Source organism: Alligator mississippiensis, chromosome 13 (assembly GCF_030867095.1).
Source record: "Alligator mississippiensis isolate rAllMis1 chromosome 13, rAllMis1, whole genome shotgun sequence".
NCBI lineage: Eukaryota > Metazoa > Chordata > Crocodylia > Alligatoridae > Alligator > Alligator mississippiensis.
In genome coordinates this window covers 39,421,351-39,433,701 of record NC_081836.1, presented here as the reverse complement: position 1 = coordinate 39,433,701, position 12,351 = coordinate 39,421,351, and the positions used below count along the sequence as shown (strand labels likewise).

Genomic DNA, 12,351 nt, shown 5'->3' with positions numbered 1-12,351 from the left:
ATGAGGTTCAGTCCTGGATGATAGGAAAGAATGGGGAGTATTGAATCATTTACCTGCAGGAAAGCAGATTTGTTTTTTTTGTGGGTTCTCATCAAGTACTCACCAGATCTAATTGTGCTTGATTTGAGATTATTTGAACACAAAGCCTTGGAGAACAGAACTGCAGGGAACTCAGCAGAATAATGCAACTGCAAAGCATACTATTAGAAGTCCTGTTGCCATTTTGAATGTAACTTTACTCTTACTAAATTCTAAACCTGGCTCCAGGATGCATTTGTATGAATGTTTCATGCAGTTAACTCAAGACCAGCTCCAAGATTGTGATCTCCGTGTATGACTGCACCCACTTCAGACAGGGCTGAGCCTAAGTCACATCTAAATCTGGGTGTGATCCAGAAACTAGGTATTCCTCCACATTGGCCCCCGGAGGACTTGATCTCAGAGCACACCTGTAAGATTTGGCTGCTAACCAACAACTGAAGTTGCAGATACCTTTCTTTTACAGTATAGATAAAAGTAGTGATGTTTGGAGCACTCCTTAGAGAAGTGGTGCAGTCAGATTTAAAACCCTTCCTAGCTGAAAGGGTTCAATCCCTATGTCCCAGGAGAATCCCCATAACCCATGTCTCAGGCCTGTTTTACCAGGCCATAGGCAGTTGGGCATTCCTTTTCCTGAAGCGATGCCAATGTGCAGAAAAGAATTAAAGCTTCATTAGCTAGAAAGGGAAGAAAAAGGGAGCATGACACTAGACTTGTGATAAGTATACTCACCAGGGAGACCTGGAGCCTAATCCCCGAATGACAGTTGCAAAGGAGGTGCAACAAGTGTTATTTGGCACAGCAGTGTCCAAATGAGATGTGGAGGTAGCTAACTTGGATACATCAGCTAGGGTTTGCCAGGAACACCTACATACCTTATACAGGCAGTCCTCAGACTTACGACACAATTGGTTCCTGAAAACCGTGTCTTAAGTCGAAACGTTGGAACTAGTAACCAATTTTCTCATAAGAAACTATGTTATAAATGGGGGATTGGTTCCTGAACCAAGGCCCAGTACCCTATTTTCACCAAAAATACCCTAGAATTTTGTATTCGATCAATTATAGATGAGTAATGTAGCTACATTAATATATTTATATTGTAAATAACAATCATAATGATTTGGAAGGACTTCCTTGAGGTGACTTTGCTGGACTCTTTAAAGGGCTCTTGGTTGGACTTTTTGAAGGGTTCTTGGCTGGAGTCTTCTCAGGAGTCTTGGCTGCAGGTTTTTCTGGAGTCTCGTCTGCTTTCTTAAAGAAAGTGTCCAAGGAAGTTTGGACAGATGTTCTCCAGGGAGATGAGTGAAGCCGCGAAGTTGTTCGTTGGCATGGCATTGCATTGGATCAAGCGTTGCAAGTCAAAATTGGTGTTGTAAAGTTGAAACAGGGTGTCAATTTATAAATGTTGTAAGTGCAAAATGTTGTAACTCAAAACGTTATCAGCTGAGGACTGCCTGTACATTTCTGGGGTGTGGCTCACACTTAAGCCCAGCAGAAGCTTCCCGGCTTTGAATTCAGATATGATCAGTGCTGTGAATTAAAATTGCAAATTCACCAGAATAAGCTAAACAAGTTGCTTGAAATCTGTAGATAGTAAAATCAGTAAAAATGTAGATGGTGAAATATTACACGTGGTAAACAAATGCATGCTCCTCAGTATGCTTCGTTGCATTGACAATATGTTGTCATTAGAAGCCCCCAGAGTCACTAGATCTACTGACAAAAATCACTGAATTGGCAACGTTAGAAGTTGGGTGCAAATTACGGGGGAGCTTGGGGAGGGGAGGAGGAGGCAGACACTCCCCATAAGAGACAAGAGCCCCCCTGTACGATTTGAAAATCATAACCTGGGGGGGTCTCCAATTGGATTGCTCCTTCCAATGAACCAGTTTAATTTTTTTCGCAGACCCCCCCCAGTCAAAGTGTAATCTGAACCCTGACTAGAAGTAATGGGTGCATCCTCCTGCAGCCAGAAGGAAAAGCCTAAAACCCTGTGAAGGGATGGAAAGTAAACTACTCTGCTGTCTCCAGGACTCCTGGGGGCTGGTTTCATGCCTCCCCATGCAGCATGCTGCCTATTGTGAATCCCATACTGAGGTGCAGTTCTCGGGCACTGTACAGGCAGTCCTCGACTTACAACATTTTGAGTTACGTTTCACACTTATAACGTTAATAGATTGACACCGTTTCAACTTTTTGACGTCCGTTTCGACTTTACAACACTTGATCTGACCTGACGCCATGCCAGTGAACAGATTTGCTGTGCCGCCCATCTCCCTGGAGAACATCTGTCCAAACTTACTTGGATACTTTCTTTAAGACAGCAGACAAGACTCCAGAAAAACCTGCAGCCAAGACTCCTGTCAAGACTCCAGAACCCTTCAAAAAGTCCAACCAAGAGCCCTTTAAAAAGTCCAGCAGTCACCTCAAAAAAGTCCTTCCAAATCAATATGAATGCTATTTACAATATAAATATATTAATGTAGCTATATTACTCATCTATAATTGACTGAGTACAAAATTCTGGGTTATTTTTGGTGAAAATAGGGTACTGGGCCTTGGTTCAGGAACCAATTCCCCATTTATAACATTGTTTCCTATGGGAAAATCGGTTCCGAGTTGCAACGTTTCGACTTAAGATGCGGCTTTCAGGAACCAATTGTGTTGTAAGTCTGAGGACCGCCTGTATAGGTACTTTATCCAGAGCAGTGTATTGAACTCCAGGAGCAAGAAGCTCAACCTTTATGCACTGCAATATTTAAGTCCCTCCAGCCTTAAGTTCCTCCAGTCAGGGTCAGACCAGTCTAGTTGGGGTCAGGAAGGAATTTTACACCATGGTCAGTTTGGTATGTTTGGGTGGCTGTTCCAGGAGCCTGGGCACAAATCCAGCTTCGCCCTGATAACCTGCCCAAGGGGGAGAGGTTGGCCTTCCTCTGTAGCAGGGCGGCACGGCTTTCTCCTTGGGATCTCTTGAGCATAAAATGACATTCCATAGAAGTAAGACACTGGCTACCATGGATCCCCTGCTTTACCTGTGGCACAGGTTACGGTGTTAGGTCTGTGCTGTGTCTTTGTTGATGGTAGTCTTAAATAAAGTTTATATCAGGGGTGGACAAAATATGGCCTGTGGGCTGGATCTAGCCTGTCAACATACTTGGCAGGCCACCAAACTCAGTGGATCTGGCCTGCAGCTGGTGGCTCCAGCTGCTGTGGTTCCAGGTGGGCGGGTGGCACTGTTTCTGCCCAGCAGCATCAGCTGTGGACTCAGGTGAGGCCTTCTACCGCAGCAGGTGGGCAGCAGCATCAACTGTGGACACCACCGGCAGGTTCAGGAGCCCCAACTGAGAACCTGCTGGTGGATGCACAGCTGATGCTGCCACCTTCCCAGCACAGTAGAAGCTCCTGCCTTGAGCCCCAACCAGGAACCTGCTGCCAGTAGCAGCTGTGGACCCAGGTAGCAGCTTCAGTGGCACTGGGTTGGCGGTGGTGTCAGCTGTGGCTGCTGCCGGCAGGTTCTGCATCAGGGCTCTTGAATCTGAAAGCAGTGTCCACAGCCTGCCTGCCCACCATGGCAGAAGTCCCCATCTGGGCCTACAGCTGGGCACTGGGGCTCCTGGCAAACTACAGCTCACACGAGGATCTGGAGGGAGGGAGAGAGAGGGATTAGGAGAGAAGAGCGAGACACAGAGAGAGGGATGCGGCCCTCAACGGGTCACCAAGACTCATGAGTGGCCCCACAGCAGAAATACCTCCTCCCCCCTAGCTTAGATTGTGAGTTGTAGGGGACGGTTTGGATAGGGACAAGAATGCTCCTGCCTCAGGCAGCGGGTTGGACTAGCGGAGCCCTGGAGGGCCCTTCCCGCCCCGCTGCCCCAGGCTCGCTTTTCCGTCCTGGGTTAGAGGGAGAGGTGCCGAGAGGAGCGTGGCTGCTGCCTGGAGCCTCGTGGCGGGCCGGTTCCCCAGCGGGGGGGGTTTGACTACTACTGTTCGTGACCGGGGTTTAGTTGCAGCCGCTGGCTTCCAGCCCCGCGGGGAGCCTTCCCGCCCGTCTCCAGCCCCGGCCCGCGGGGCCGCCCCGAAGGACGAGCGCGCCCTGTGCCGGCCCCGGCCCGGGGGAAGCTGCGCTGCGCGCCGCGGCGGACCAGCGCCGGCCTCGGCGGAGGGGAGCGCAGCGCAGCGGAGGCCGGGCCGCCCCGAGCCCGCGGAGACGGGGCGGGCGGCAGGGCACTGGCCAAGCCTCGGCCCTGAGCCGTGGCGGGGGGTCGGGTCCGGCTGTCCCCCCGGGCCGGGTTATGAACTTCCCCCCCGCGCCGGTGGATCCCGCCGCCGGGGGAGGGGGCCGGGCAGGAAGGGGCGAGGCGAGGCGGAGCCGGGCCGGCCTTGGGCTGCGGCAGCTTCGTGGGAGCCGGGGAGAGACGGTGGGAGCCGCGAGCCCGGCAGGTAGGCGCGGCGCGGCGCCGCCCAGGGCCTCCCGCGGGCCGGGGCCGGGGCCAGGCCGGTGTCTCGGGCTGCCGTCGGGGGGGGGCGCTGCCCGCGGCCGCCGGCTCCTCGGCGCGGGGCTCCGGGCTGGCAGGCGGCGGAGGTGGCCCCGCAGTGACAGCGCCGAGCCCCCCGCGGCGCCTCCCCCCGGGCCGGGGTCGCTGCCTGCGCCGAGCCCCGCCACCCGCTCGCCGCCCGCCCCTCGGAGCTGGGCCGCCCGACGCCTCCCCCGCTCGTAGCCCCGCTTCCTGAGCCGAGTCACATGTCGGGCGGTTGTTTTCCCTTGCGGTCCTTATCGCTAACTCCGAGCTGCCGCCTGCGTGGGGCCCCGGACATGGTTTAAAGCGGGCTGGGGGCGCCGGGCTCCCCCGGGAAGCCTTGGACGCGCGTCGGCCCGGCGCCGGGCTCGCCCAGGAGGGAAGCGGGCGCCGCTCACTTGGGCTTAGTTCGGCTGCTCGGGACGAAGTGACCCTGCGGCTCCTTGGGCGTTTTTTAAGGAAAAAGCCCCCCCTCGCCCCCCCATAGTTGGCTCTAATTCCAGAGAAAAACCTTGGCCTGCAATTGGCCCTTAAACAGCCCAGTTCAGAAGTGAGTCACCAAGGCAAGGACCCAAAGGGGGAAAGGCACTAAAAATACTAAAGTGAACATTGAAAAAAAATGTGACTTGGTATTTTTATTGCATGTACAAAAACTACTGGAAGTTCAAAAGTCAAGACTGGGAGGGAGCCCGATGTAGACTGACGGTGTGCCAAAGTCAAGTTCAAGTCTGGGTTTTTAGGAGGAAAAAGGCAGACTTTTACCATCTAAACAATAGGGGAATTTGGTGCTCAGGTTTAATGAACTTTAATTAACAGGCTTTAAGGTCACACCTTCAGTTAATTCAACTTCACTTTTCCAAGCGACTCAGTGGACACAAGCTCAAAAAGAAGCAAAAGTGACTAGGTCGTGTACGTACCTGGTTGTATTACAAGTGCAAAAACGCGGGGCCAGAAGCACAAGTTTCATCAGATAACATTTTAATAAGCAAGTAAGATATTTTTAAGAGGAAGTTTTGAGATAGGAAGCTCAATAATAGAAATCAAATAACTGATATATTTTTATTTTTAAAATGCACAGTGCTGTTGTTCCTGTATCTAAGCTTACAGAATTCTTTAAATTATTCCATTTATTGCTTCTCAAATAACATCATAACCTGCAATGTTTGAAACCAATACCCAAAGCCAGAGCAGAATTCCAGTTATGCCAGTCATAAAACTTCTTCAGTAGGACGCTATATAGGATCCTGCTTTTGAAGGGCATCGCCACACCCAGAGACCTACTCAAATTCACAATTTCATGGAACCTGTGAAATTGGGCATTGTTCGTGAAATCCTCTAAATTAAAAAAAATCCTAAAAATAAAATGCTGGCCTCCCAGTGGGAGGGCAAGCTGCTGGCAGGCAGAGTGGTCCCTGGGCTGCAAGGGGGGGTGTTGGTGCTTCCCTCCACAGCAGTGGTGGACCCCCTCCAGGAGGCACCGGGCTCAGGTGGTCCCGGGGGTCACTGCAGCCGTGGAGGGAAGGATCAAGTCCCCGTGCAGGCTCTCTGGGAGGGTGTGGGGAATCAGGCTTACCGCTTTTCTTTTCTTTTTTTTCTTCGGTGGAGCCTGTCTTTCTGGGCTGCTGCCTGGCTGCTTACACGAACTGCCTGCACAGCCCCTGAGCCGCACGGAGCCTGGTGCTTCGCTCCATGGCTGTAGGGCAGCAAACTAAAACTCCTTGGAGGTGTTAGTTTGCTGCGCCCCAAAGTCATTTAAGGTATATTACGCCACGAAATGTGCTACAGCAGCTGGAATTAACGCACAATACGCCACTGATGTGTGCAAACACCAATGCCATTAAAGCGGTGCAAAAGCATTTAACTTGCTTTAAAGTGTCGTGCACACATGCCCAATAGCAACTGCCTGAAAAGGATTCTGTTTAACTAAGTAGTTGACAAGTTATGGAAAGCCTTATTGTTCAGAACATGAAAAACTTTATCTGTACAAGTGTTTATTAGTTTGTTGCTCTTCTACTGAAAAATTTTGGGTGCCCTGACAAACCAGTATATATAGTCTGGTGTCAGAGGGAAAGACTAGTTTATGTCTGTGTTTTCGTAAGTGTCACTAATGACAATGATGACACCTAGATACGTCTGTGCTGCACTGTGGGGAGGGCCACGTACATAAGCCATGTGCATGTTCGGGTGACTAGCGCAGGACTCACTAGTGAACAAGAGCCTGAGTAGTTGAAACCAAAACAGAGAAGGGCAGGTCAGACATTCAGAGGTCAAGAGGAGGGGGCAACCATTCCCCCCCACCCCGATGGATTTGAGATTCACTTCATACTAGGAAAATACTTTGTATTTTTTAGATCATTCTCTTGATTCTTTTCCTTACCAAGTATACAGGTGAGTTTTATTTCTTCTACTTTTTCACTCCAAGCAGTGCCTGCCCTAGTTCTGATAAAAGATATAGGTTTCCTTCACTTTATGTGGCTTCTGTATGTGCAAATTTGCTCTTATGAGACTATCCTTTTTATACCAACAATTTGTTACATGCGAGGCAAATTCATTCTTATGTGACTGGTGTTGTGCAAATGCACAGTCAGCTGCCATGTGCAGTGCATCGTGGGAGTGACGCACAGCAAAATATAGTCTCCTGTGTGGATCTGTGCTCCTTGCTTGTCTGCCCCACGTGTTTCTGTAGTTGCCTTCCCCATTATGATAGTGCCATGTGCTTGTGTGCACTGTCTGCTGTTAGCTAGTACCAAAATTGTCTTGTAAAAGTGGTAGAAATGGGTCTGGGGGTCAGTACAGTCAAGGTCTTGGAACATATCCCTGTTTGTTACATTGTAAAGTGGGTTCGCTTTATGCAAAATTCAAGTTATGCGCCGTTTTCCAGGAATGCATGTACAGCATAAAGCGAGGGAAACCTGTATCTGCACCAACATTTAGACTACTCATGCACTGATTGAATTTGTCATCTAAAAGCAGAAGTTATATTAACAAAATGCTGTTGCAAACGACTGATGACAGCTAGGATTTTTGTCTTCTGTAATTGTATTTGTACGGTATACTGTGCAATGCCAGTATCTTCATAGTCCTGTTATGGGAACTTCTGCATTATCTGTGAAAAGCAGATAGCTTAAAAGCTTTAATAATATCTATTATTACAGAGATGTGACCTGAAAAAGATCATTTTTCTTTAAAAATAAGTGAGAGATGTGCATTTTCTGTAGTGTCAGAAAATGCCACAAAGACTTTGGAGAACTATACACGCATAAAGAGAACTGCTTCATCCACTGTCTCCTTGTTTTGAGGAAATGTGGCAACCGTTATAACAGAGTCAGTAACTTAAAGCTATTTAGGGATAAGGAGTGAAAAATACAAGGTTGGGTAAAAGCAATGAGATGACATACATAGGCTGACACTGATTGCTCAAGTTTAGATGATATTCTTAACCAGTCACTATTTTGAAATTCATTAATGGACAACAACTCATTCACCGAGACAAACCAATCACAGTAAGTTGTGTGGATAAGAACAGTCACTTCTAGGTCTCTTAAACAAACAATATAATTTTTGTTTTTGAAGCTGAGTTTCACACAAAAGCCTACCTAATGTTTTCTTTCAGTGCTCTGAATAGTGGACACACTGTTGTCTTGAACTTCTCTATGTAGAGTTATTTATCTGTTTTCTTCGTGAGTAACTCTGGCAGATTTTTTTTGGTTTGTTCCTTTTGTCCAAGATGGCATCAGTTTTGGTATTGCTAAAAAAATGTAATAAATATTCACATGTAATGAAAAGCTGTAATACTTGCAAAAGAGCAATAGAGTGAAAAGTAATATAGCCAACCTTGTATAATGGTGATGGTGGATGCTGGACTATTATCGCTGTCAAATACTACTGCTCTTCTTTATAAAAATAGCAGTGGTTGAAGGGCAGTTGGTAGAGGTGGTATGTATGTGCCTCTTTATTTCAGTCATTAGAGCAACTTTTTTTCCTTTGAAAAGAGCAGTCCATGAGCATTTGTAGATTGCTGGTGTTCAAGTCCTCCATCTCCACTTAAAGAAGGATACAGTTGCAGACCCATTTAAGCTAATTTTCTTGTGGGCAGTTGGGAAATGTTTATGTATCAACATCCTCATAACTGTTAGTAAAAACAGAATTACTGAAAATGCATTGAATCATCTTTACCCTTTTTTGAGTCTCTTCCCAATTGTCAGTTTTTTCCATTTATCTTGTCTTCAGCAAGCTGCGGGTGCTACTAGAAACAAATACTGCCCTTAAACTGTACCCACAGCTGTATTTGGAGTCGTCTGTCTAACAGTGTCTGAGGATGACACCTGTGTTCTTCTTAGAAATGATACAACCGTAAATTCCTAGCAGGACTAAATGCAAAACTGCTTCTTTTAACAAGTGTTTCTCTCATTTCTTCTTATTCAAATGAGATGACTGATTGACTAGTGCCAGGATTTAGCGTTTTTCCAATAAAGCAGTTTGACATGTTACATACATAGGAGGAAAACTTCTTCACTGTCTGAGCCCTCAAGGCCTGGAATAGACTCCCTCCAGAAGTGGTGCAGGCACCTACTCTGAACTCTTTCAAGAAATGTTTGGATGCTTATCTTTCTGGGATCCTTTGACCCTAGCTGACTTCCTTCCCTTGGGGCAGGGGGCTGGACTTGTTGACCTTCAAGGTCTCTTCCAGTCCTAATGTCAATGAAATCTATGAAATCTATAATCTAGTTCAGGGAGCAAGTTTATGTGACTGTTGGAGGAAGTAAACATTTATTTTACTGAGCTCCTGGCTGAAATTTGGTTAAGCAGTCAAGTAATCTAAAATGTTTTAGAGACTCTTCATATTCTTGGAAATGAGTAGAGATCCATAACTGTCAGATAATAATTGTCATGCAAAGTTGACATACTTGATGTTATTTGGTTCTGCTTTGAATAGGGGGTTGGATTGGATGACTTCCTGAGGTCCCTTCCAACCCTAATTTTGTATGATTCTATTTGAGAGCCACTCTAACATAAGCCACAATGAGTGACACAGGAGAGGGTAATGTCCAACCCCTTCTGCATTTGGTCAAATTACATTAGAAATCTTGCATTTCCTGAAAGGAGATCCATCTTGAGAAATGTGTGTAGAAATAAGGAGACGGGGAGAAATTACAGAAAAATCGTAAAAGCTTCTTGGAAGCAACAGAAGTTTGAAGAAAGCATTTAAAAAATATATATATTTTAAACCTAAGACTCATTTATAAAAAATAGTCCAACTTCAAGAGCCTTGTGCTAGAATAATTAGAATAAACTAATTGGGGTTATGCTAAAATAGTCAATGTCTAGGGCAGCGGGCCAAACTTTTTCGCAAGCATACCACATTGGCCCTATAGACTTTTTGAGCACCGCTCTGATCTCTTTCCCTTGCCTGATCTGCCACTCTGCTTTCTGCTCCTGTGTTCCCTGTCTAGCAGATCTGCTGCTCTGTTCTGTGCTCGCTTCCCAATCAGCTGCATGCCACACACAGAAGCTGTGACAGAACTCCATTCCCAGCCTCCTCTTCTGTTTTTTTTTTCTTTCCTCTTTCTTTGTCCTCTCACATGTCTGTCAACCTGGTTGCCCTGGGTTACTGAGTATGTGCCTGATGTGACCCTCAGGGAAGAGGGTGTGAATTTAACCTGTATTGTTTGGAGCTCTGACCTCATGACCTAGGGGCAGGGGTTTAAGCCCATGTCACTCTTCTAGGTAACTGTGATGTTTTTCAAATTGATTGGCCAACATCAAATGATACCTGTTCCTGACTGGGTATAGGTGGTGAGGTCAGAAGGGCTATTTAAAAGGGTCCCCTCTAGGAAGAAGGAGGTTGGACATTTTAGAACTCACACGCACAGAGGCGTGGACCTTCGCAGCTCTCTCTCTTGTACTCGGGATGCGGAAGCGAGTAACTTATCAGAAACTTGACTAGGAACTTAGATTAATGTACTCTAGTCACGTGTCAAAGGGCTGCCAAGCCTCTCTGTTTGCTCAGGGTTATTTTTTTGCTACTTCTCTGACTTGTACCTCTTCCCATGCCTATCCTGTCTACAGTAAAGCGATCCGATATAGCCAGCCTGGTTGTCCATGCTTGAGAGGGATTAGGCGGGCCTTCTTGCTCCCTTTACTCAGCTGACTAAGGGAGGCTACTTTCCCTGCTTCAGGCTATAAGACGCACCCAGATATATCCTGCTGGGGTTAAGCAACCTCAGGGTCTAGAGGGTCTGTGTATCCTGGGTGGCATAGGGCACAGACAAAGACCTGAGTCCAAGTGGTGACAGTGGTTACCCCAGGCTTGTGGGTGTGCTCCAGGGAGGGGAGCAGCCAAAAGATGGCACCCCTGGGGAGGTATCCCAAGCCTGGTTTTTGGCCAGGCACAGTGAGGCAGGTGACTCAGCCCAGGAGCGCCTCTTACTGGCCTGCCACAGAGGCTGCCCATGTTAGGTGTGTTGTTTGATTAACACACACTAGATGAGAGATTCTCAACTGCATTGCCAGGAGATCCCTTTAGCACCATTAGGGGTGTATTCCCATGAGCAGGAACTTGTGTTTCCCCAGGGGCACACCTTGTGCCCTTCTACTTGTCCCTGGGGAATGCCCGTGCCATACGTGCTCTGGCATGTGACAGGTTACTCCGAGTGGGATACGGGCGGCTGGGGCCAGCAACTGTCCCTTACTGGGATCCTGGAGCTTCAGTGTCAGCGTTTCTTGTAGCAGGGAGTCTGGTCAGTATCTGGAGCATGGCTCTGGCTGGCCAGGCTCCAGTTTTGGGCTGTGCGTGCTGCCACCACATGCGCCACTCTGAGGTTTGGGGTGTGTGCTTCCCGGGGTCACCCCCCCCCACCCCCGGCTGCAAAGAAACCCCCCATATACCACACATCTGCACTAGTCTGGATGCCCCTTGGGTGTGCAAACACTTATACGTGATTCACAAAATAAACCCAGAAATTTCAAAGAGGAAATGCATATTGTCAAAAACGTTCTGACATGTTCTGGTCTTGTTTGAGACCACATTTGAAAATATATTTCCAGTCATGCTATTTTTTTTTTTTTATACACACTATAATAAGTAATTTAGGTTCTAATATGGGATTGCACTAAATTCAGAAACATTGTCGAGGGCTTTCTTGAATCTAAAAGGGTTCAGAAGTACTTCTCCAGTTGGTGCTGTTTTGTTGTCTCTCAAAAAATCTCCTAGGAAGTCACCTGTCCTGGCTTGCAAGTAAAGTAAGTCTTAGTTTTTGCTCTCTGCATTTTTTGGATAGTTAGGAATTTAAAATGTAGGACTTGATTCTTGCTTTGGAAAAACGTTGATAACTGAAGCTAGATCTGATATCAAGTAAAGTGTTTATGTCCCAGGAAGGTCTGGGACAGACATTGCATAAATTGATTTGACCCAAGTCAGTTACGTCTGATACTACATTCAACTAGATATATCTCAAACTGGTTTCAGCCATTTTCAGACTGGTTTATGTGCACTGAATATCTGTTCTGTTACAGGTTTAAACCAGTTTCTGATCACTTAAACTGGTTTATGTGTGTGGCAGGGCACTGTTGGTGCATGCCTCTTTAAGGGCTGGAGCAGGCAGCAGCCAGGTGTTTTGAGTACAGCTGCCATTTTGAGAACTAGGTATATAAAAGCTGTAGTCTGCTGCTGCCAGCCCAAGGGGAACTATTGCCTGGCTTAGCTATAGCAGGAACACGTGGAGGTAAGGGCAAGAGCTTATGGGGATGTCTAGGAGGCTCTTGGTCCCAGGCATGACCTAAAACTGCACCT

At 47.3% G+C, this 12,351-nt stretch overlaps 1 protein-coding gene across 3 annotated transcripts in view; it reads left to right on the top strand.

The window, feature by feature from the left end:
• The first annotated feature begins 4,218 nt into the window (after positions 1 to 4,218).
• The window catches only part of LITAF (lipopolysaccharide induced TNF factor), a 29,050-nt gene continuing 20,917 nt past the window's right edge, over positions 4,219 to 12,351 (top strand). Inside the window, exon 1 of one of the 3 annotated variants that reach the window (XM_059716841.1) lies at positions 4,219 to 4,482. In XM_059716841.1, the coding sequence (XP_059572824.1) occupies positions 4,335 to 4,482 (148 nt within the window). In that variant the 5' untranslated portion in view covers positions 4,219 to 4,334. Of the gene's footprint in view, positions 4,483 to 5,434; positions 5,549 to 12,351 lie in introns of those variants that run through there. The other 2 variants (XM_059716842.1, XM_014610796.3) reach the window with 2 other exon arrangements.